Source organism: Trachemys scripta, chromosome 3 (genome assembly GCF_013100865.1).
Source record: "Trachemys scripta elegans isolate TJP31775 chromosome 3, CAS_Tse_1.0, whole genome shotgun sequence".
In the NCBI taxonomy this organism is placed as follows: Eukaryota; Metazoa; Chordata; order Testudines; family Emydidae; genus Trachemys; species Trachemys scripta.
This window is the reverse complement of record NC_048300.1, coordinates 132015101-132039976: the sequence shown is the minus strand read 5'-3', so window position 1 is coordinate 132039976 and position 24876 is coordinate 132015101. Positions and strand designations below refer to the sequence as shown.

The 24876-nt window shown below is 40.6% G+C and overlaps 1 protein-coding gene across 1 annotated transcript in view; it reads right to left on the bottom strand.

The window, feature by feature from the left end:
- The window catches only part of MMS22L (MMS22 like, DNA repair protein), a 134545-nt gene that overhangs the window by 19360 nt on the left and 90309 nt on the right, over positions 1-24876 (bottom strand). Inside the window, exons 15-20 of the mRNA XM_034766003.1 lie at positions 17201-17391; positions 11338-11488; positions 6835-6977; positions 5886-6028; positions 5560-5719; positions 2691-2860 (exon numbers count right to left, since the gene is read on the bottom strand). Coding sequence (XP_034621894.1) covers positions 2691-2860; positions 5560-5719; positions 5886-6028; positions 6835-6977; positions 11338-11488; positions 17201-17391 — 958 coding nt within the window. The remainder of the gene's footprint in view (positions 1-2690; positions 2861-5559; positions 5720-5885; positions 6029-6834; positions 6978-11337; positions 11489-17200; positions 17392-24876) is intronic.

Below are 24876 nucleotides of genomic sequence, written 5' to 3'. Positions count from 1 at the left end.
AAAATAAATGCTGTAAGTGTAATTAGATAAACCAAAAAAACACACTATGGCCAATCTTAATGCAGTTCTTAATTCATGCACGTGGCATTCAGACATATGCAATGGGCATCCTAGATATACCTGATAGTTATTTTCATCTCTTTAAAACATACCTACAGTTTGGGGTTTTTAGCGTAGTTAGAGCATATCACAGTGATCATAATGAACTCCCACAATAATACTTACTTGAGATTCTAATAAACCACACCTATTCATGCTGTAGCCCTCAAAGTACTCACAACACAGAAAATCAAAAGAAAAAAAGGAAAGGGGGGGAAAGAGAGAGAGGAGCTTTGCCATATTCCCTAAAAGATCTGGGCTTTGCCAGTATAAGTTAGGGAAGTTCCAGATTTGAGGACCCCTTAGGAAGAGAGCCCCCTTCTTTTTAAATCAGGGCCCTGTTGCCTTGAGTAATTTGCCAATTGCAACTGCAATAGTATCACATGGGGAGTGTATTGGTTTGGCAAATCTGTCTACATACAAACTTATTAATTCCGGTGGATTTTATGAAATTCATTGTAGTTGGAATCAGCCACTTGTTACCAGCGCTGGTGGCACATCTCTCCCAGGCCAGTAACAATGGAGAGTCATTAACATGAATAGCCACAAAGAGAAAGAGCACCTTAGAACAATGGGATGGTTCAAGTGTACGGAAACTGGTTTTCCTCAGATTGTCTGCAGAGGGATGGAAAATCCCCAGAAGGAGAACAAAAAAATCAGGCATTTGGACTGGCTGTTAAAAACTCAGATGCTGCGCACACACAAAGGGACGTGGTTTCTGGTTCGGAGGGAATCTTTTGACTGCCAGACCAGCTCAAGCTTGCTTACAGGAGTCAACAAGGAGAATGCATGACCAGGGAGAGAAGACTGAGTCAGATGTGTCAAGTCCAGGGACTCCTGAAGGGACTGGCTATAAACCCAAAGACATCTTGGCGTAGTGAGAGGGCAAAGGAGGGATGGGTTTTCAATGCAGGTTTTTTGCATGGATCTGTAAGTCTCTAGGCTTTCTCTATGAATTCAGCATGTGTACTTTGCAAAGCCTCACTGTCATATGCCCCGGAAAGGCTAAACTTTAAACTGGACTACCCACTATAGCAGAGATCTGGGATAGGGTGTGCTTAAGCTATTGGGAAGATTGGAAGAGGGGGGCATCACTGGTCGTGCGACCTAGGGCAAGTGGATTGTGGGGTCCCACTTTCACAAAAGGGTACCAGCAGAAAGTCAGCACTCAAGGGGTGAGGCTAGAGGGCAGAGACAATGCCTGGAGTCTGACCAGATTCAGGGCAGGGTGCTCAAAAGCTCATGGATCCAGCAGATAGGACACTCCCTACGCTGCTGAGTGTGGACCTGCAGGGGGAGCTCAATAAGGACTGTGTCAGGGAGCGAAACCAGGGAGCACTGCTTAATTTGTAATGAAAGAGGTGCTGGGGCTCCGGCAATTTTTTTTACATTCATAACTGATGCAGCAAGCCCAGAGGTGCCGGGGTTCAGCACTGGCACAAATTAAGCAGTGCCAGGGAGCTAGGACCCAAACAGTCTAGGACTTTATAGAAAACAATTATCTGAAAACTACACCCAGAAGCCTATTGGTTTTCAGCACAGACTACAGAGCACCAGTGTAATATACTCTGTGGATGAAATACCACTTAGCAAGCAGGCTGCCACATTCTGTAGTAATATCAGCTTCAAGATGGTCACAAGGTATAGACAGCGTCTCAAAATTCCCACAAACCAGCAAAGAACTAAGTCATATACTGCTATGTCATTATATAGTGATATTAATTTTACTATGACATGCCATCAACCACAATGTGACTTTTGGATAAAGGAAGAAAGCTGTGGGATGTCTACAATGTCACCACAACCTCTGAATTTAATTACTGCCTTGTATTACTTAGTTGCTTTTAAGAACAGTAGCAAGAAGTTTATGCTCAAAGTTAGGTTTTGAGGGATTGTAAAAAAGGGTTTGACAGAAAATAATGTGCACATTTAATTATTTATTTAAAAATAGGTCTTCCTTCAACCCCAATGTAAACAACCTCCTGCACTTCCAGTAAGCCTTACAGCATTTTGAGAGTAAATGAAAATGTGCGGGGGGTGGGGGAGAAACAGACTACAACCAATACTGGAACCAATGACTGGACCAAATCCACTGTCAAACCACTGAAATAACAACAGGGTCTTCTCAGAAAGTCCACAAACACAAAAAACAGTAAAAAATAAACATTTAAAATTATCTAACCCCTAGTACACTAGAGTGTTATTACGGTATATTTAATAACGTATATTTTCAAATACATGTTTGCTTTCTAATCTCAACCAGTGTCCTTTTATCCATTATGCTTATTTGATCTGCTGTGTCAAAAGTCCCTCATTTAACAAGCCAGTGTTGGCAATAGGTCAGCTAAATCTTCTCTATACACAATGATCAGCTAGTGTATATTGGAGTGCATCCTCCATCACTGCTATACATATTCAGAGAGAGGTGAACCAACTGGGGTGGCTCTTTTTCCTCCCACTCTCCACAAAAGGAAAAATGCTACCGCTTCTTGTGCTTGATTTAAATGAGATCAAAGGCATTTTTGTAGAAAAAAATTCCATTGCTGTTCAAGATGTTGTTTGCTTGCTGATAAAGGAATTCAGATATTTACCTGAAGATAAAGAGGAAGATTTTCCCGAATGGCAGACAGCATAACGGCAGGCAGCTCTTTGTCTTGCTGAAACACGACAAGTGGCAATAGCAAGCTATCTATGATGCGGAACAAAAGCTGTTGTGCTTTGGAAGTTGCCAGTATTGGTGCCCAGAACTTTACAAGGCCTCCTATTGAAGAACAGTCAAGAAACCCAAAAAAGTAAATTACAAGCAGGCAAAAATAATTCCAAACAGGCAATCTGTTGTTACATTATCCATGGGTAACTATAGCAACCCAGTTGTCTCATTTTCAAGTACAGTCCACCCTGCTTAGTGAACCTGGATACAATGAAAGTCCATTTACAGTACAGCAATATGGAAGTCCCAAATTGTTTCAATGCATAACAACATACAAATTGTAATTTCAATTACAGTGAAGTTGTTTTGCAAAAGGAATGGCTACAACATACAAGGGGGACATCTTATTATACCTCTGTGCTATAAGCGTTCCACTATTTAACTACTGTATTTGGCATATTTGTACACTACATCTGCCTCCCCCACACATGCCATAATATGGGTTCTCAAACTTTTTCAGTGTGAATCACATCTTCAAAAGACAGATTGCCTTTAGCTTCCATTCAAAACTGCCTAACAGTCCTATGGCAATAAGAACATTGTTTACACGAAAGAGCAATATTAGGAAAATATTTTATATATATTTTAACTCCTTTTAATGCAATTTACCAGCTGAAAACAAGGAGAAGCCAGGTCCATAGAACCAGGTGCCTCTTTATAGACTGCTCGTGGTCTATAGTTTGAAAACTTCCATGCTATATAAGAGCACTTCTTACCTCTTTTCAATACCTTTGTGTACTGATTTGCACAGTTCCCTGTCCTTAGTTTACTGATTGTAAAAGGGTGTTAATGTAAAAATACCTTGACATCCAGGAACAGCTTCATTAAAGCTGAAGTGCAATTTTTATTGAGGAAATGGCTGCATACTCAGCAGCATTTTATTACTCAAAGTACAGTGCAACTAATATAAACAGTCTAATAAAACAGATTCTTGCCCATACAAAGTAGTTCTCATCAACTGAGCACAATTTGAGTGTATATCCAATTATAAACAAGAAAAGGTTTCCTACGTCACAAAATATGGGGGCATCCCAAGGAAATATGTTCAAGATTGAATAAGTAATGGAAGAGATCAAAAATAGGCTTTTACAAGACGTTATTAATGTATAGAAGTCAACCCATTACCATCTCTAAAACCAACGAACAACAACATTCATCTTGTGGAGTGAAAGAAAACACAGTGATCAATCATAATGAAACACAGTGATCACTTAGCAATATTTCTAATAATGCTGTCTAGTGCCCAGTTTTCTTCCAACTACCATACACAAATATTTCGAAGAAGCATAATCACTCTGACCCAGAGTTCTATGCCCATTATCAGTGACACTATGTATTTGGTGGCACATGGCAATGCAGTTTAGAGACACATATGACGCCCATATTTGAGAGGCTTCCAGATTTATCTGGAAAGCATCTTACTGTGTGACTGCAGTTTTACAAGCTCACAGCAGGTGAAGAAATGTCTGAGATTACCTTAACTGACAGAACAAAACCATAATTCCCATTTCACTCACTACTTTTTTATTAAAGGAAAAGGACAATTTCTTGTATTGAGTGGTACAATTTCAGATTCTGATAATATCACCCTTTCCTATGGGCAAGCAAAGAGAGGGAAAAAATACCCTTTAGTCACTTTATAATATAAAAATGGTTCTGGCATCTGGATACTTAACACAGCTCATTTGGTTGATAGCTTATGTACCAGAATATACAGATCTGGGAATCAGAAAATAAAAACATTTACCCATCAATAATTCTGTTAAATCAGATATACATTCGGCATTCTACTCAAATGTTAGTTTTGCTTACTTCAGTAAACAATTCCCACTGTTTTAAAGATGGTGCTTTCACTACACATATACATGTGCACACAACCCTCTTTATCTTTTATTTAAAGGTAGGCAGGCCTTGGGTCAGATTCTGGCACTTTATTCATAGGTAGTACCTTTATTTATAGGTAGTACCACTTTATTCTTTGAGCAGTCCCATTGGTTTTAATGGCAATACTCAAGGAGTAAGGAACTATTCAGTATGGGTAAGGCTCCCAGAATATGGCATTTAATAATGTGCACACAGGATCGAAGAGAAGAGTGCCGAAGTAATGCTCATTTAATCGATAATTTACATAGTCAGATGCACTACCATAGCATTATAGCAAAGATACTGCAGACTAATAAAAATCCCATTCTGTTGCCATTTTTCCTTGTTTTGTTCCAGTAAAGATTTTCAGTGAACAAAAATATTAAAACCTCATGATTTCAAATGAAAGCTAAAGTTTGTTGTATTCACAGCACAACTACTGAGGAAGGATTATTTTTTGGAGGAGAGAAAATATTGTTGTTTCAGAGGATCAAGATAAAAGGGTAAGAAAGATAAAAGAGAAAATTAGGAATTTTGCTTTTTAGTAGTTTTCTGATATTTAATCTTTTAAACATCAGGAAAATAGATTATTAAAAAGTCCACACAAAAAGTTGTTCATTGGTGCTGTGTTGAGTCACAATATTTTACTCATTCCATGCACAAAACTATTTCTTGTGCTACTGAATTATGAAAACATAATCTGTAGCTTTCACTCTATGCATCCGAAGAAGTGAGGTTTTTACTCACGAAAGCTTATGCCCAAATAAATCTGTTAGTCTTTAAGGTGCCACCAGACTCTTTGTTGTTTTTGTAGATACAGACTAACACGGCTACCCCCTGATACTTGAATTATGAAACAAGATGATGTACAGTTGCAAAATAATTACCTATAATCGAGTAAGTGAGCTGCAGGCCTTCAGCAGGTCCTTTCTTCTGCAAATAAGGTTTTACATATTTTACCACGTCACCTAGATAGTCTAAAGTCTTTGTTACCATGGCAGATTTCTCAGCTACAGTCTGAAGGCCGCTGTAAGTTACACCAACAGCCTGAGAACACAAAGAAAGTTAAATAGATCAGACTCTATTGGATTTTGTTTGTTTTTATTAAGTACTGTGCAGAAGCTTGGCTAAATACTTAAAAAAAAAAAATCACATTCAAGTTTTGGTTTTACATTGCACATTGTAACTGTCCTGTTTATAAGAGGTACAGTACCTTAATGAATTGGACAAGAGCATTCTTAGGGTCTTGCTTGAAGATTGACTCATCAAAATGTGCCTTTGAGAAGATGTTTTCTATTTCTGAGAGTTTAAAAACCAACCTTGTCATTTCAGTCAGCTGCTCCATGTAAACTTTCCCTGTTTGTTATAAAGGGAATATAACTGAGAACACAGTATACTTTGCTAGTCAATTCCACCTATGGTTGAGTTTTCTATTTATCTGTTAACAAAATCATGAAGTAAAACACAATTCAAAGTCTTTAAAATATGAAGATTCCATAAGTTAAGGTTTCTTACTAGACAAAGGGCTTGTTTCTAAACTAGGCAAGTATCCAACACTGGGTGAGAGTAATGAGTATTAGGAGTAATCCAAGCCCTTCACTCTACTGTTAGCCTTCCAGAATATACATGAATTACAATTTACAGAATATACATGAACAATATATTTTAGAAGATTTGCCCTATAGATAATTAGAAGTGCAGTATTCGAAATAAGTCTGAATAAATATCATTCAGCACATAAGGATGAAGCAGCCAAGAAAGCAAAATATCCAATCTAAAATGGGAAAGAATTATTCATAATTGGATGTTTTTCTTTTTACGGAGTTCACAGCATGATTCCTGGTTATTTACTTCAGATTTTCACTTTTTTAGAGCAGTTCTTCATGGGGGAAAAAATAGCTTGTCTCCTTGGGAGCAAGTTTTTGTTCTTTGCTTCCAAGGAAACAGCTCTTTTATCTTTGTTTGTGATAAATTTGTCATATATAGAACAGGCAAAACATCAAGAAATAGCACAAGCCGTGTAAAGAAGCACATTTTGTAATAAGGTAAAAGTAAAGAAATACAAACAAAAATACATTTTGTAATTAGTTGAAAATATATGCCATTTTTGCTATATAGAATCGCTACAGCAATTCAAACACTAGGGAAACGTGAACACTTACCAACTGTTCGCTCAACATCTGTCCTGGTCAATGTACCAGTAGGCTGATCAATGTACATTTGTAAAATGCATCGAAACCAAGAACGTACTGACAAGGCTTCATAGGATGTATGTCCCATACCAGAAAAAGCTTCAGACAATGTGCTGCACAGATACAGTGGTGGGGGGAAAGGAAATAAGTAAAGAGCTGGAAAAAAGCCTAATTTTACTTTAGTTTTATAGAGAATGTTTTTAGCAACCCTATTTATAACTGTATACAAACATAACACAAAGAGAGGGCCAAACTTGGCATTCCTTTAAATACATGCAACCTACAGAATTTTGCCCAGAGTTTACAGATGCCCAGATACAGGTGATCTGCTATATTCACTAGTGCCATATATGGCAATATAATTTACAGGTCAGATGTAAGACACAAAACTGATGTATAGAAAATCTGCACAGTTTGTTATTTTTCAATCCAGCAATGGGAGTCTCTCTCTACTTAGAAGAGAGGTGATTTGTTTCGACAAAAAAGATTGTGACCAATCAAAAATAGTTAAGGAGAAAAACCTCACTAAGGCAATCTAGAGATGGCACAAACGACTGTGATGTGACTGTAGAGGAGGATAGTTCCTTTTATACTCCCTTCTTAAACACAAAGGGGGCCAGATTCTCCCCTAGCTTACACCACAGCAAATTAGGACTAATTACATCAGAGCCATTGCAGCTATACTTGTGTACAAAACTGTGCAAGAGAGAAGAAAAATCAAGTGCACAAGTCCATGGCAGCACACTTCCCAGATATTTCCAGCAGCCAAGTCCCACATAGACCCCCAACAGCATTTGAAAATATTCTGTCAGACCAAACATAATTTCAACACTGAATATATATGTTAAGTATTATGAAACTGGCACCATTTTATAACATTTAAATGTGTGATGCAATTTATATTTCTGGGGGAATTCTGCACCAAAAAAATTAAAAATTCTGCGCCAAAAAGTTAAAAATTCTGCACACAATATTTTAAAATTCTACAAAATTCTGAAAATTTTATTTGTCAAGATAACTACATAATCACACCAGTTTCAATTATTTTGGTAATTTATTTCAAAATACCTGTCAGCAAGTATGTCTGTAACAATACAGACACACAAAAATTCCCCCAGGACTAGAGAGTTAAAGAAACCCCTATGACAACCCAGTTCCTGTTTCTCTGCCCCTTCCCGCCCCCCAGAACCCAGCCATATCCCCCAGCCCAGACATCAGCCCCCTCGCTCCCAGAAGCCAGCCGTGTCCCCCCAGCCCAGACACCTATCCCCCTACCACCCATGGATCCAGAAGGAGAAATAGCCTGTTGCTGGGTCCCAGCCAGGCTTGTGTAGTTTCCTGCACACCTCTGTCTCCTTCCAGCAGAGCGTGCAAGGACCTGCAGCTGCTAGGAACTCTCTACTGCCCCCCCCCCCGCTGCAGTGTCATCTATGTGTGAGCTGGGTCCAGCGCCCCTAGTGGCAGCCAGCAGCACTGCAGCCCATTTCTGTGGGGGGAAATGAAATTATGTGCAAAAAACATTAATTTCTGCAAAATTCTGCATTGCGCACTGGTGCAGATTTCCCCCAGGAGTACCTGTTGTGGAGGCAGACAGAGAGGGCATTGTGGCAACTCTCTTGGCGGATGAAGCAGATTCATCTGACTCCTAATGAGAGGGTATCATGCCAGGTAGGTGTTGGGTGAGTGCCTGGCTGACCGACTTTGCCAAGGAGCTCAATCACACTAGTTGGTGCTGCGATGCCCTCCTCTGATGTTCCACAGCCTCACGGACTTTTCTGATATATCTAATGAGTGCCTGCTGCTCTTCTGCCCAAGCAGCATGTGCCTGTGTAACTGTACTTAATTGCAGTAGGAACGCCTGGCTGCAGGGGAAAACATCTCCTCTGCATATTACAATTGCACTGGGGAGGAGGTTAGACAAACACCTGTCAGGAATGGTCTAGATAATACTTAGTCCTGCCATGAGTGCAGGCGACTGGACTAGATGACCTCTCAAGGTCCCTTCCAGTTCAATGATTCATTGAGTTGTGTATACATGAATTTATCACAGTTACTCTTATCCTGTCCCTCTTCTCCCTTCTTCAACCTACTGTTGTGAAACCCACATAATACTGTCTTAAAAATTGTATCGTTATCTCTCTGGAACAAGAGTGCCTACTACAGCCCCAATCTTGCAAAGACATGCTTAACTTCATGCATTGTGAGAAGCCCAATTTAAATCAATGAGTTTAAAGTTAGGCAAGTGTCTAAGTACCTTGCTGATCTTGACTGATAGGTTGCTCAGGTGTCCATAATTTGTGAGCAGAACCTTTATAATTGGTGATAAAGCATCATGTAGAAAGAACCCAGTTTTGATCTCAGAGACCAGGCTGAGTTTGCCGGGATGATAGAAAAAAAATCATCTTTTTGCTTGTAAATTTAGCTCATTTGATGTAAAAATCATTAACAGACCATAACCATGAAGCGTCGGGTTGCCAATGCTTAGATCAGGGATCGGCAACCTTTGGCACGCGGCCCGCCAGGGTGAGCACCCTGGTGGGCGGGGCCGGTTTGTTTACCTGCCGTGTCCACAGGTTCGGTTGATCGCAGCTCCCACTGACCGCGGCTCGCCGCTCCAGGCCAATGGGGGCTACGGGAAGCAGCGCGGGCCGAGGTATGTGCTGGCTGCCGCTTCCTGCAACCTCCATTGGCCTGGAGTGGCGAACCGCGGCCAGTGGGAGCTGCGATCGGCCGAACCTGCGGATGCGGTGGGTAAACAAACCGACCCAGCCTGCCAGGGTGCTTACCCCTGGCGTGCCGTGTGCCAAAGGTTGCCGATCCCTGGCTTAGATACTTCGGTGACTTGTGCTATAAAATTGTCTAAAGTAAACAAACATATGAAGCATATGATCAAAAATTCTGCCTTGTTTATCTATATAAATTAAAAGGTTGATATGTTAAGAATATCGATTCCTACCAAACAAAGGCCCCATCTTTGGTACTTATCACTCCCATCACCCTTGTATCTGAGCACCTTGCAACATACCTCTGCGGAAAGTACTATTATCCCCATTTGACAGGGAGGGAACCTAGGCATAGAGAGACTAGCTGACTTATACAAAGTCACAGGAAAGCAAAGCAGGGAATTGATCCTGGGTCTAAGTCCCAGGCAGCACTCTAACCACTGGACCATCCTTCTCCTCTCTCTTTGAACACTGCCTCTCTGCCATAAGCACTGCATGCCACATAAGCAGCCAAATTTGCTCCTTGTCTCTGCCAGCAAGATTTTGCAACACTTCTAGCTGTTCCAGTCCTCATATCTACTCTGACTGAGATTTACTCCCCTCTTATTTTGAAGCACAACAGAATCATAACCTGGGTTTACTTTGTATAATAACTAACATGTGGTTTAATTTCTTCACCTCCAATGCTAAATACAGCCCAGAGCAGAGAGTGAAAGAGAGACGCCCCTCCCCCCTCAGAATGAAGGCTCTGATTCAGTGAATGTTTATGTACATGCTTAACTTTATGCAGATCCATTTAAGTCAATGGAACTACTCACACCCATACATTTAAGCATGTTCATGTTTGTAGGATTGGGGCAAAAATCTGTTAAATAAATCTTAGGATTCTACACAATGTGCTCATTCTTACAGTCTCAGACACTAGTATTGTAAGAAAACCAGTATGAGGTTGCCAGATGAAAACGTCCACAAGTCCAATTTTATTATTTTGGATATTATTGATACTATATTGCACCCCTCCCTAAATGTTTTTGTTATAATAGAAACCTAAATATTTAATTATTTCTCTTGAATGTAATATTAAGCACCTATCGTAAGATCTCTGTTGCAATATCATAAAAAGTCCAGAGGAATATTAAGACTCAAGCTTAAAACCTGTAAGCATGAATGAAAGGGGATAAACAGATGTTGGAATTACCAAGTCATAACATTCAACATACTAAAATTCAACTATGGGTGCTACTGCTTTACCTTTTAAGCGGTAGGGATGGTAACAATAGTAGAAGAGGAGGAATAGTCAATATGCAACTAAATAAAGTACAATACTGCGTAGGTCAAGGCATTTCATTTAGCTGCAATGTAATGGCCTTCAGAAGAGTATTGATACAGAGTTATTGTCCAGATCCCAGTTTTCCAATACCAATTAGCAAGAACACTTTTTCCATTTGGAAAAAAAAGTGACTTGCTGCATGAAAGAAAAATTAACTTTGCAATTTAAATGTCTACCTGTCAACTTTCATTATCCAAAGCCATAAGAAAAAAGCTTTAGAAAATAAAGGAGGACAAAACTATAATAAATTCAAGGAATCTAGAACTTAGAGAATTGCAAAAAGTCTATAACAAAGAAACTGGATCACTTGAAGGGAGGCACTGCTTTTTAAAATAACGTTTTCCTTTAGACCGATGAGCGAATGAGGGGACTTTGTATGCTAGAAAGGATCCGAAAGAACAAGAAGTTTAAATTGTTCACCTGTTTTGTATTAGATGACTGAGATATCTTGATACCAGCTGGGGACACACCATATCATCCCATCCAAACAATTGCATCATTGCTAAAACAGGCTGTGGCTGGAGATCTGATGGAGCTGTACAGGGCATGTCCAAAGCTAACAGAGTAAAACCTGATATTCAACAGAGAAAAGGGAGGGGCAGAGTGTTAAGTTTCTCCAAATATTTAAAATATATTCCTGTTCTACTAACAAACAGAGTCTGCTATTAGTTATTATTTAATACATATGATTCTGTCACTCCCACAGGCCACAATCATGACTGAGAACCCATCATGCTAGACACTGTTTAAAACGCATATGAAGATGCAGTCCCTATCCTGAGGAGCTTACTATCCATGACAACACACAAGATGCAAAATTTAGCAGACTGATACAAACAAATACACACCGTTTAAAAATACATTCCCCCTCCCTTCATGCATGAGCATTTTTTGTCCTATAACCATTTTTAAAACACTTTCTTCCTCCAGGAATGAATTTTGGAGGATTAAACTATCTTTCGAAAGGTATGGGATCTGTAGAATTGTGTTCCTTGCTATGTTTAGAATAAACTTTTGTAAATGTGAGTTCCCTGGGGGGGGGGGGGGGGGGGGGGGGGGGGGGGGTGGGGGGGAGGGCAAGGGGGTGGAGAAGAATGTAAATACAGTGCTAATGACAAAGTTACTTTTGAACTGAACAATCCCACGTAGGCCAACACAACATCTTCAGATCTAGAAAACTGTAAAATAAATACCTGCCACAGAATTTTTTTTAGAGACACGAAGTGGGTGAGGTAATATCTTTTATTGGACCAACTGCTGTTGGTAAGAGAGAAGCTTTCGCGCTACAATTTAGATGTCATAATGTTTCTCTCACCAGCAGCAGTTGGTCCAATAAAAGATATTACCTCACCCATCTTGTCTCTCTAATATCCTGGAACCGACACAGCTATAACAACACTACATACAGAATTTTTTAATGAGACATAACCATACTCTTTAAATTGGTGGGCCACCATGGAACCTACATCCAACACTAACAATAAAAAAATTATTCTCAGAGCTCATTCTTTATGCTGTGGATAACAAATACATTTCAAGGCAGGCAGGGGACATATCGTGGAATGCTGATATGTTATTAGACTAAATGAAATCGGCAACAGGAAAGGAGGTTTGGAAGACTGATCTTTATTTTTTGATAAAATGTAAGATGCTCACCAGCTCCCAGCTTCCCAGAAACCAGCATATTAATAAATTAACAGTATACTTTGAACTACATGTATCCAGAAGCTGATTTTTGACTAACTGAAGTACAGAATAAGTCAATTCTCAGAAACAATACAAATGTAGCTATTTGAATTAATGGAACAGGGCTAGGTCTGTGGTCTTACTACAAGTCCCCAGTAAGGGTCAGTGCGTAGTTTTGCCACCCCAGAAGCAGGCTATGGACCTTTTGTAAACTACAGTAACAATATGGTGCCTAGTTCACCCCTTACCCCGCGGAAGGAAGTAATCATGCCAACCCTAAATACTTAGCACAGATTACTTTCCCCACTATGGTGGTTCAGCAGTGTTGGCCAGTGCTGGGGGTAAAAGTTGGGAAACCGAGTCACAAATCCACCCAATTTAGGCTTAATCAATTTTTGGTTTTATTTATACCATTTCAGAAAGGAATATCACTAAGGGTATGTCTACACTATGAAATTAGGTCGATTTAATAGAGATCGATTTTATACAGTTGCATTAAGTCGGCAGCGTGCATCCACAGTACCGAGGCTAGCGTCGCTTTCGGAGCGTTGTACTATGGGTAGCTATCCCACAGTTCCCGCAGTCCCTGCTGCCCATTGGAATTCTGGGTTGAACTCCCAATGCCTGATGGGGCAAAAACATTGTCGCGGGTGGTTTTGGGTACATGTTATCAGGCCCCCCTCCCTCGCTCCCTCCGTGAAAGCGACGGCAAACAATAGTTTCTCAACTTTTTTCCTGGGTTACCCGTGCAGATGACAAACCACGGCAAGCATGGAGCCCACTCAGCTCACCGTACGTCTCCTGGGTGCTGCTGGCAGATGAGGTACTGCATTGCTACACAGCAGCAGCTCCTTGCCTTCGCGGCAGCAGATGGTGCAGTACGACTGCCGTCGTCGTCGTCTCCTGGATGCTCCTGGCTGACCTCGGTGAGGTCGGTCAGGGGTGCTTGGGCAGACATGGGTGCTCCGGGCAGACCTCGGTGAGGTCGGTTAGGGGCGCCTGGACATAAATGGGAGTGACTCCAGGTCATTCTCTTCTTTAAGTTTCATCTCATGGAGATTCAGTCCTGCCTGGAATATCATACGAGCTGGAGGCTTCTGCCTCAGGCTGCTCTCCTAGCCGGCAGCACCGCGCAGTCACACCTACCCCAGCCTACCCTTGCTCCCATGGCTCATGAAGCCTGGAAAGTAGTAAGGAGAAGTTCAACTATAGGCTGAGCAAGTGCAGAATGGTGATAGAATGTGCATTTGGACGTTTAAAAATGCACTGGCGCAGTTTACTATCTCGGTTAGACCTCAGCGAAACCAATATTCCCATCGTTATTACTGCTTCCTGTGTGCTCCACAGTGTCTGTGAGAGTAAGGGGGAGACGTTTATGGTGAGGTGGGAGATTGAGGCAAATCGCCTGGCCACTGATTACGCGCAGCCAGACACCAGGGCGCGCTGTGCATCAGAGAAGCTTTGAAAATAAGTTTCATGACTGGCCAGGCTACGGTGTGAAAGTTCTGTTTGTTTCTCCTTGATGAAAACCCGCCCCCTTGGTTCACTCTACTTCCCTGTAAGCCAACTGCCCTCCCCTCCCACCTTTGATCACCGCTTGCAGAGGCAATAAAGTCATTGTTGTCTCAAATTAATACATTCTTTATTAATTCATCACACAAATGGGGGGATAAATACCAAGGTAGCCCAGGAGGGGTGGGGAAGGAGGGAAGCACCAGGTGTGGTGGTGGAGGAGGGGAGAAGGGAAGGACAAGGCCACACTGCACTTCAAAACTTATTGAATGCCAGCTTTCTGTTGCTTGGGCAGTCCTCTGGGGTGCAGTGGAGTTCTGATAGCACAGATACCTCTCACCATACAGAGATCAGATCCAGTACCTCCCGTTTGGTCCATGCTGGAGCTCTTTTGAGATTCTGGGACTCCATGGTCATCTCTGCTGATGAGATCTGCACAGTCACCTCTGAGGTCGCCATGCTGGCCAAACAGGAAATGATATTCAAAAAGTTTGCGGGGCTTTTCCTGTCTACCTGGCCAGTGCATCTGAGTTGAGAGTGCTGTCCAGAGCAGTCACAATGGAGCACTCTGGGATAGCTCCCGGAGGCCAATACCATCGAATTGCGTCCACACTACCCCAAATTCAACTCAGTAAGGTCAATTTCAGCACTAATCCACTCGTCGGGGAGTACAGAAATCGATTTTAAGAGTCTTTTAAATCGACAAAAATGGCTTCGTTGTGTGGACGGGTGCAGGGTTAAATTGATCTAATGTTGCTAAATTCGACCTAAATGCATAGTGTAGACCAGGGCTCAGTGTCTGGACATACATTTATGCCATCCAGATAACAACAGATGAGACAGAGTTGGTAAATAGGCTCAAGTTGCCACATTCTGGAGCACTGGGAGGTTCTTCCACCTTCCATGATAGTTTCACCTACTCTGATCCCTTGGTCTGGTCCTTCAGCCCTTTTCTTCAGTTTCTGGTCCAGTGTGGGTCCATGTTCGCTTAATCTTTTATACATTTCTACACTACAGAGTCCTTAATCTTTATCCAATTGGCTTTAAGCACATGAACCTTATGGATTTTAGGTAACCGAGTACATTACGCATGTGCAAGCTTCAGTTACCGAACTTCGGTATTTTTCCTGCTGGTTTTGCAGTTTCTGGGTGATGTTGTTTTGTGTCATCTTGCCCTGTGTCTTTTTTGTTTCTGTGTTTTTATTTATCAGTACTTGTTTGTGTATCTACTACTTACAACTCCCAATATAACAACACGTTGATTCTGTTCTGCTGGCAATAACATTTTAAGCAGATTAGAAATTCTATGTAAAAGAAAAATTGGCAAAACTACACTCATGCCACCAAAACCTTGGCTTAAGAGATACTTCATCTGCACTCATTCACTGCACATAATTACAAGTCATTAAAATATAGCTATCAAAGCTCTTAATCTTACCATTAACAATTCTTCATTTTATATTTCAATGTTACAAGTCAGTATATGTTATTCTGTGCTACCTTTAATCTATTAGAAAGAGAGGGGAGATACAGAAAACATTAGGATTCTTTAATGTCCACATATCTTCATTCAAAGCTCAGATTTATTTGTAAATCGTTACAAAGAAACTTCATTAGAAATGTTCCTGCGAATGCATCCTGAGGGGTGATTCCATTTTAGGGGCCTTGATATTTAGTTGTTTTAATGGTTTTCCAACACCAGTATACTCTGAGAGAGAGGGGAAGGGGGCAGCATGGTTAAAGCTGCCACTTCCTGTCCCTGGATGTCCACTCCCCACTCACTTGAATAGGAGGGGGAGTAGCAGTGCTGTGGAGGCTGCTCGTTCTCCCATGTGTTGCAACCTTCAATGCAAGTAGCCCGCGCAGTGGGGTAAGGAGTTGCATTCTTCCACATTGCTCCCCTATATCAGTGCATAACACAAGTTACAATTATATCTACAGCACTCTAAGCAGATTTCTAATAGAGGTTGGTTCTCTCACTATTTCATTCTATGAAGATGACGATGACGAAGAAGAAGAAAAACAAGAAAATAGAAGGAGAATGGATTTTGCTTTGGTTTTGTATTGCCATTTTCTATAAATGCCTCAGTGGTGAGAGACCATTATCCTTTCACAATAGTCTCTCTCATTACCATTCTCTCTCAACTATGACAGCACTGCTCCAGTTCAAGGGTCTCTTAGCATTTCCGTTACTGACCTAGTCCTTGAAGCTTATAAATGTAGTTCTTAATTCACATGAAGGTGAAAAAAAAAAAAAAAGACTCCATTTCAATCTGGACTTTTTAGATTCAGGACATCATCATAGCTAGAGATCAGCCCCCTCAAACTGAAACATAGTATTATATTAAAATTTCAGCAAAAATAATACTGCATTTTTATTGAGCCAGATCCTCAGCTGCCACAAATCAGTGTAGCTCCAGGGAAGCCCAGGATCTGATTCAGCATTCTTACTATTCACTGATACACTATCCATCTGTCTGGATTCGCAGTGGTATTTGCAAGATAAAATTCTAGCAACCCAACAGCTTCCAATACAAAATGACCAGTCAGAACAGTCCAATGTAATGTCAGAATGTATCTGAAAGGAAAAATGCTACAAAAAGTGATAATGAAATGTACCTTTTAAAAAATATCTACATATTTGTCAAAACATGATATCAAAATGTGAATTATGTTAAACCATTAGCAATACTGAAAAAGACAAGATGAGAACAAACTTTCATGTAAAGCAATAGAATAGATTTTAGATATAATGTAATGAACCATAAATCATTATCCTTATTTAGATTACAGCAAACATTACAAATATAATTTAAGCTGTCAATGATGCCAAAAATCAAAGAGTCCTATAGATTCAAAGCACTCCAGTATTATAGATCTGCATCCTATCGACAGAGACAGCAGTTCATTTTTTTGTTGTTGTCAAAATATTTACCACCATTATCACAGAGCTTCGTCTCTACATTTAGGTAGATTTGAGCTACTACACATAAGCAGGAATATGCCAAAACCTCAAAATGAATAAAAGTTTGCATCCAGGGAAATAGCAAAGGAGGCAATAGAAAAAAGGAGTGTCAGTGCTGACCTGCAGCTGTATCTGCAAGCTGTGGAGGAGGCAGTGTCTGTGACATCCTTTGGCTCTTCAAGAAGGGGAAAAAATTTCTCCAGAGAGCACTGGCAACAGCAAGGTGGTGCTCTTTAGCCACTAATGGAAGTTGTGTGTTTGGGCCCGTTTTCCCTAGCTGAGGTCCCTGGATCATACGTTTGTGCACACTCCTAGGGAGAAACAAAAACAACATTAACATGCAATAAATGAAAAAACAGATTTTTTCACAGTTTCTTTAAACTGTATAGTCTGAGAACTGAAGGATCATTTTGTATAATTAAAACCTTTATGCAAGACATTATGCATACTAGTTATTTGATGGATGAATGATGGCATATTAAGCACCATAAAGTTAATGTTAATTACTAATGTCAACCATTAATTATATGCTTTTTAATATGTCAGATCAAAATGAGAAATAGGCCGCTTTAAAATGAACGTTTGCATTTTGCAACTGTTGGCAAGACAAGTGAGTCTTGCTTACAATCCATAGCCAGGCACTTTATTTTTTTAAATTGTCTGTAACAGTGTAAGTGCTGGGTCTGTACAGAAAAAGAGTAAATAATGAAAAATGCCTTTTCTTAATTGCAAGACTTAGTATTAAAGTTTACTTTTTAATTTGGGAAACCTCAGTAGATGCATGGTTGGATAAGAGCAAAGATTCATGTTTTCCTGATGCATTGTAGACAATTAGGTTTGACAGCAGTGCCCACAGCTTTGTTAGTACAGTAAGGACAAAAGTTACAACTATCACACAACTCCCATCTCTTCGTGAGACAATGTGGCATAAATTCAATAATGCACTCAATTTTCTTTGATTCTTCTAGTACCATTCCTGCTACTTAATCTAATTTGGAAGTTGTGACTTTCTAGAGGTTTAATAGAGGTATGTCTGCAGGGAATCAATGTTCTCAGAGAAATGGTGGGGGGGGGCAGCATTAATAAATTTGTCTGGTAGACTAGGATAGGAGGCATTACTGCAGTGGGCTGATCAACTAAATAACATGCTTATTAAAAACAATCTGCAGGAACACACTATCATTCCTGTTCCTATTTATCTTCTGGTCAACTCAATTGAGATTGTGCATTAAAGCACAGGCAGCATTATTACATTTGCTTTATTAAATTCTATAAACAGCACTGTAAAGTCAGAGTCAAGATATTTATAAGATAATAGCATAGAGTGAAGGCAGGGAGACTTGCTTTAACACTAATGTTTGTAGACTATAACATAAGAAAAAAAATTAGACAGTCACAGTAGCAAATGTTGCACAAAACTCCTCTCTCTGGCTTCCTAGGTTTTTATTCTATGCTCATCCTAAATTATATATATATATATATATATAAAGTTCCCCACTGGGAAATGTGAAAGAATTATACAACTCATGACACTCATTAGGACATCTGGAATGGAATAATTTTAAATAAAGAGCAGACAGGCAGCAAGGCCTACTCTTAGTATGGTTGGTATTAGAAGTGTTTATCATTATAACAAATTAGTATCCAAAAATTCTCCCAAGCAGATAATTTTAAAACAAAGCATACTAAGTATCAAAGGTAACAGATACCTTATGGCTATCCGCAGGCAGCTATTAGTTTCAATGGGATATACATAGGGAATTTAGTGAATTTTGATTGGTTACACTTAACACACATAATATAGGTTGTGTAATGTAGTATAAGGCATCAAATATTTTGTTGAGAGGGACATGGTCCACACACGAGTGGGAGCCAGAAATTCCTGAATTCTAAGCTCACCTCTAGCATTTAATCCCTCTGTTGCCTTAGACAAGTAACTTACTGAAGTTCACAAAGGGTATCTGATCCATGGTATTGGGGTGGTAATATTTATCTCCACTTTCAAAGGATGCAATGAAGACTAATCAATGCTTGTAAAAAAACGCTTAGAAGATGAATATTCTATTCAGTATAACAGTTGAGTAATCCATTTAAAGAAATAATCTCTAAGTTAACATGCATAAAAAGGTGCTTCTTTGGGATTTTCTCTGACACACACAACAGGTACAGCAACAACAGAAATACAAGTTAAAAAAACAAGTATTTAACAATTTGGGTTTATAACAATATGGCTGAGTTAACTCTGAGCAGAAAAAGGGCAAAGTGCTAACAGACTGAGTTAAAAAAATAAAAGAAATTAATGGCTCAAAAAATCTGAATGGTTCCATTTGTTTTAATAAAGGGAGGGAGAATTCCTTTTAGTACAGCAAATAAAATAACAAGAACCAAATTCTGTCCTTACTCACATCTGTACGAACCTACTGATTGGTCCAAAGTCCTTCTCTACTCCTCCAAATTGCCTCCCCAAAGAAAGAGTGTTTGCATCTCCTTTAGCCATCTACGCCTAATGGAAGGATGTTCAGACTTCCAAAGTAAGGTAATATATCGCTGTGTCAGGAGAAGGGCAACATGCACAAATCTGTGTTTATGTTTATTCATAGTGACCTAAACAAACACTTGCAATGAGATAAATGCTTAGAGTCAATGGGGCCTCAATATGTGCTAGCAGGGGTTTTCAAACTGGGGGTCGGGACTCCTCAGGGGGTCACAAGGTTATTACATGGGGGATGCAAGTTGTCAGCTTCCACCCCAAGCCCTGCTTTGCTTCCAGCATTTATAATGGTGTTAAATATATAAAAAAGTGTTTTTATGACGGGGGATGGAGGGGTCGCACTCAGAGGCTTGCTATGTGAAAGGGGTCACCAGTACAAACGTTTGAGAACCCCTGTGCTAGAGTCAAAGTTCAGTCAGCCACCTCCACCAATAAACAAACCCATTTATTGCAATAACAATATTGATAAACACAGCCACGCTTTTCATTTAGCGGTCTCGACAAATGTGCTCACTAGAAACCTGCTCCACTGCTGAGATCATATACATTCTGTTTGCCATAGGTAAAACTGTCCTAATAGTTTCTGGAACCATTCGCCATCTCATTACAACAGTCAATAAAAGCTTGGGTTTTTCTTTTGTTTTTGTAATGAATTTTGTATTTTCGCTAAAACAAGGCGTTTTTCTGTTTACTAACCGACAAAATCTGGCTTTAAAAAAGCCAGGGACATTTGTTACTCCTGTTCGCAGCCTGGAGGTTGTGCTGGATAATCCTATAGCAGCAGTGTTCAGGAACACTTTTTACTGTTTGTGCCTGGACAGGAGATTGCAGCCATTTCTTTCAGGTTTGGCCCTTGCCACCAGGATCTGTGTCTTTGTCCCCTCCAGACTAGATTACTGCAATGCACTCTAATTAGGGCTATACTTTGGGTCAATCCAGAAATTTAAACAGGTGCAGAATGCCACAGATTGCCTGTTAAATGGAGGTGCATGTCTCCAGTGCTCCATGATCTGCCCTGGCTGCATACTGGCTGAATGTAGTGTTTATTTTGATCTATAAAGGCTTGGGACCCTGCAACTTGAGAGGCTGCCTTGCTGTTTGGATGTGATCAGCAGAGACATTTGTGTTGTATCCCTCTTGATTTAAAAGAAATGGGACCAGAGGTAGAGCATTCTTTGTGAAAGGTCCTCAGCTCTGAAATAGGCTCCCTCCCGCAAGCCCCAGGCTTGAAATAGTCTAAATCAGTAAGAGGAATGAGATTTTTTTAGGAAGAAAAATAATCATTCACGTTCACAGGAATGCTAAGGAGACATTTAACAGCTGAGTAAAGGTGTATACAGCAGTTTTAAATGACCTAAAGTCAATACTTCCTTACAAACAAATATTAAAACCAACCCTGCCTTTACCTGGTTTCTACTGGGGAAGATCAAGGACTTGGACTAGGCATTGAGATATGTTAAAGGTAACAACCTGGTTAATCCTGTATTAGGTATATGCTGAGGAAGAAACAGAAGATCTGCCACCAAAACTAGCACTTTCCTCCAGGATCCATGTAGATACAAGGGAAACTAGGGAGCCCAACTGTATCTACACATGACTTGTGCTTCTGCATGGTATCTAGCCCTCTCTGCTCTTTCAGTACTGTATCACAGCCCTAGAAACCATGCTGACAGGGACCCAATTCCCCGCAAATAGAGAGGGGCATACCAGCATTGGAGGGGGGAAAAGGTGGTTTAGATATTGCTGACAAGGTCAGCATGAACATACAAATATCCCACAGGGCTGGAGAAAAGAAACCACCATTCTCTGTGGCTCCCCCACCACACAGTTCCTGCTTTGTGTGTGTGGGCAGCACAACCTACGTTCTGCACTCTCCAGCCAAGGCCTACTGCTGCGCTTACAGAAGCAGAGTGTACAATACATTCCGTAATCTGAATGAAATCCAGGAAATGTTGCTCAAAAACTGCCCAGTAATCTTTTTAGGTTGAGGGGTTTAAATAAATAAATAAATAAATAAGGGTAGAACCAGCATCCTTGGACAAAACTAGAAAGACTGGGTTGAGAGATCTGTATTTTTAAGGCAATAAATGTCCTCGATGCTTAGAATTTCAAATACTAATATCAGTTCTTTCAAAAAAGGCCAGAAGCAGTCAAATGAAACAAAGCATCACTACAGCAAGACTGACAGCTTTGTATGGGTAATAATAGAGGCCTTGTGTCCTATGAGGCACAGTAGGCCTAAATAATGAAGCACTCCCCCTCTCCTGCTCCAAATCTTCTTCCCCTCAGTGCCCCCAGTACAGTATAATCACTACACTATCTCTTATTCAGTCGCTTTGATAGCAAATTCAATGTATTTTACATTGGTCCAAATCTTTGGTTTTCAATATCAGTATTGACAAATAACTGCATCACAGAAGTTGTTGGAGGAAAGCTGAGATTTTATGACAGGAGTTGGGGGGGCAGTTTAGTCTTTTGATACCTGGACTCAGAAAACTGGGGGAGCTGGTTCTGAATTTTTGGCTCCTGGGTGATTTGAGGAGTTTTGATTTGGGGGAAGAGGCTTTACACTGCCTCTTTTGGGCATGGGCAGAGGGGACTTCAAATCTGGAAGTGTGTGGGAAGGGCAGCTATTAGGTTTTCTCCTCTGCACCCTGCCAGAAAATCTGCCACTACATCAACAATGGTGGAAAAGAGCATTACTCTGATGTTTCCGCTAAATGACCAGGAGTGAAATATTTGTCAAAGTTGGCATTATTTAAAGTAGCATCCTTGAGCATCAGTGTTAACAATCCATTGATATGGATGAGGCAAGTGCCTTAAAAAAAAAAAAAGAAAATGTAGATTCTGGAGTACAATTACATGGCAAATTCAAAACAAAGGGCAATCATTCAGCAATTTATGCAGCCACAAAAATCTTGGCTGCATAATCATATTATATACACAACCTTTGATAACAATGCACTTGAAGCTTGTACGGTATCGCATTTATAACAAGAGCAAAATTCTAAGATCTCTGTTAGAAGGGATAGTCTATAAATTCCATTCACTGAGATAACGGATCTGATCACTCAACAGTATTCTAGAATTTAGTTCAGATTATTCATCCACTTTTACCTTTTTCAAACATCACAAACATCAACACTCCTATGCACTTTTTTCTTTAAGAATTGTTGCTTTTTACAAAGCTTGGATCATGAACAAGTCGTCTACAGAAGTCACAAAAGTTCCTTATTTTTGGCCGAATTATTTAAGTCTACTTCAGTGGCTATGTTTTCATTCAGCATACAACAAAGACAAATATTTTCAAATGAAGACACCCTCCACTGGACTCTGAAATGACCTCTAAAATCATCTACATCTTTTGTTATATTGCTCATGCTTGTCTTGGATTTTTCCCTTAAAAAAATAAAAAGAAAGACAACCAACCCCTTCAGAGATTACTCCTGGTGGAATTCTGGGCCAAAACATTAAAAATTCTGAAAAAAAAAAAAAAAAGTGTGCACAATATTTTAAAATTCTGCAAAATTTATTTATCAAAATAACACAATATAATCACACCAGTTTCAATTATTTTTGGTCATTTATTTCAAAATACCTTTCAGCAAGTATGTCTGTAACAATTCAGATGACAAAAAAAGATCTAGGAATGTTTTTTTGACAAATAGATTCCTTACTAGGGATATTAATACAGAACTCTGAGTAATAATGCATTTAAACTACGATACAGAATCGTATTTCCCGCACTCCTGCAGAAGCAGTACAAAGGCTTGGGGGAGTCAGGGGTAATGGAGGAGCTCAGGGAGAAGGAAGTAATTGCTGGGAAGGAGCCTGGGTGTGAACTTGGAGGGTTGTTGGGTATGGGTGGGAAAAGTATGGAACAGGTTTTTTTGGGGGGGGGGGGGGAAGAGGGGGAAGGAGGGCTTGTTAGGGAGCTTCCCCCATGCAGACCCTGGCTGACCCCTAGCCTCTCCCATTCAGTCAGGCACATCTGTCCGCCCCCATGTGTCTCTGTGCCCTCACCCAGCCACTCCCCTGTCCCTATGTCCCTGTACCCCTTCCCCCCGTTCCCATGTTTCTCTGTGCTGAGGGATGCTGGAACAATTTTCATAGTGGGGGTGCTAAGAGCCATTGAATCAAACTGTAAACCGTATATATAATGGAAACCACTTCAAGCAAGGGGGTGCGGTAGCACCCTCAGCACGCCTAGTTCCCAGCATCAATGTCTGTGCCCTCACCCAGCTACTCCCCTGTCCCTATGTAGCTCTGCACCTCCTATCCCTGTCCCCATGTGTCTCTGCACCTCCCTCCCCAATAGCCCTGTGCCTCCACTCCCTTTCACCCCCTGCCCCAGTTTGTCCTCCCCCACTAGCCCTTATGAGCCCCTGTTTGACCCCCCACCTAGCATCCTACGCTGTCTGTCTCCCCCTAGCTCCTATCTCCTGACCTGGCCACAGGTGCTGTGAAGAAGGCAGGCTCTCTCTTCCTTAGCTGGCCATTAGCTGCAGCTTTGTTCTATCCCCACAGTGCCTTGGGTGGGCAAAAGGCAGAACTGCATAAGTTATTTTCTGCTAGGGGCTGCTGCTGTTCTTGCATCACAGCACCCTCTGGTAGGCAAAAGGCAGAACTGCAGCAACATTTTGACAGAAGCTTTTTTCTGTGCAAAAAATTAGAAATCTGAGGGGCTCGTTAATTATGCACATGCGCAGTAGCGCAGAATTCGCCCAGGAGTAAGAGACAGAAATTCAAGGCAGCAGCTACAAGCAAGTCTTCATAGCTGCTCTGCAAGCTGTATACCTTTCAATAGGAAGGAGGTCTTAAAAAACAAGCATAAAAAAAAAATGGTATACAGAAAGCTTTTTGGATCCCACCTGTAAGTCCCACCTAGACACCTATACCATTGGTTACACATACAATACCTAGAAATTTAGGTTTCAGAGTAGCAGCCGTGTTAGTCTGTATCCGCAAAAAAAAAGATGCCTATATTAGGGTTCCATGTCTAACTGATCTGATAGGCAATTAGATGCCTATATTAGGGTTCCATGCTCAAGTGAATTTCAAAGGGGTGTGCTCTGCATGTGCTAGGAAATTTTTGTTCTTAAGGAATAGGCATACCTAAATTTGTAGCAAAAAGAACAGGAGTACTTGTGGCACCTTAGAGACTAACAAATTTATTAGAGCATAAGCTTTCGTGGACTACAGCCCACTTCTTCGGATGCATATGAAGTGGGCTGTAGTCCACGAAAGCTTATGCTCTAATAAATTTGTTAGTCTCTAAGGTGCCACAAGTACTCCTGTTCTTTTT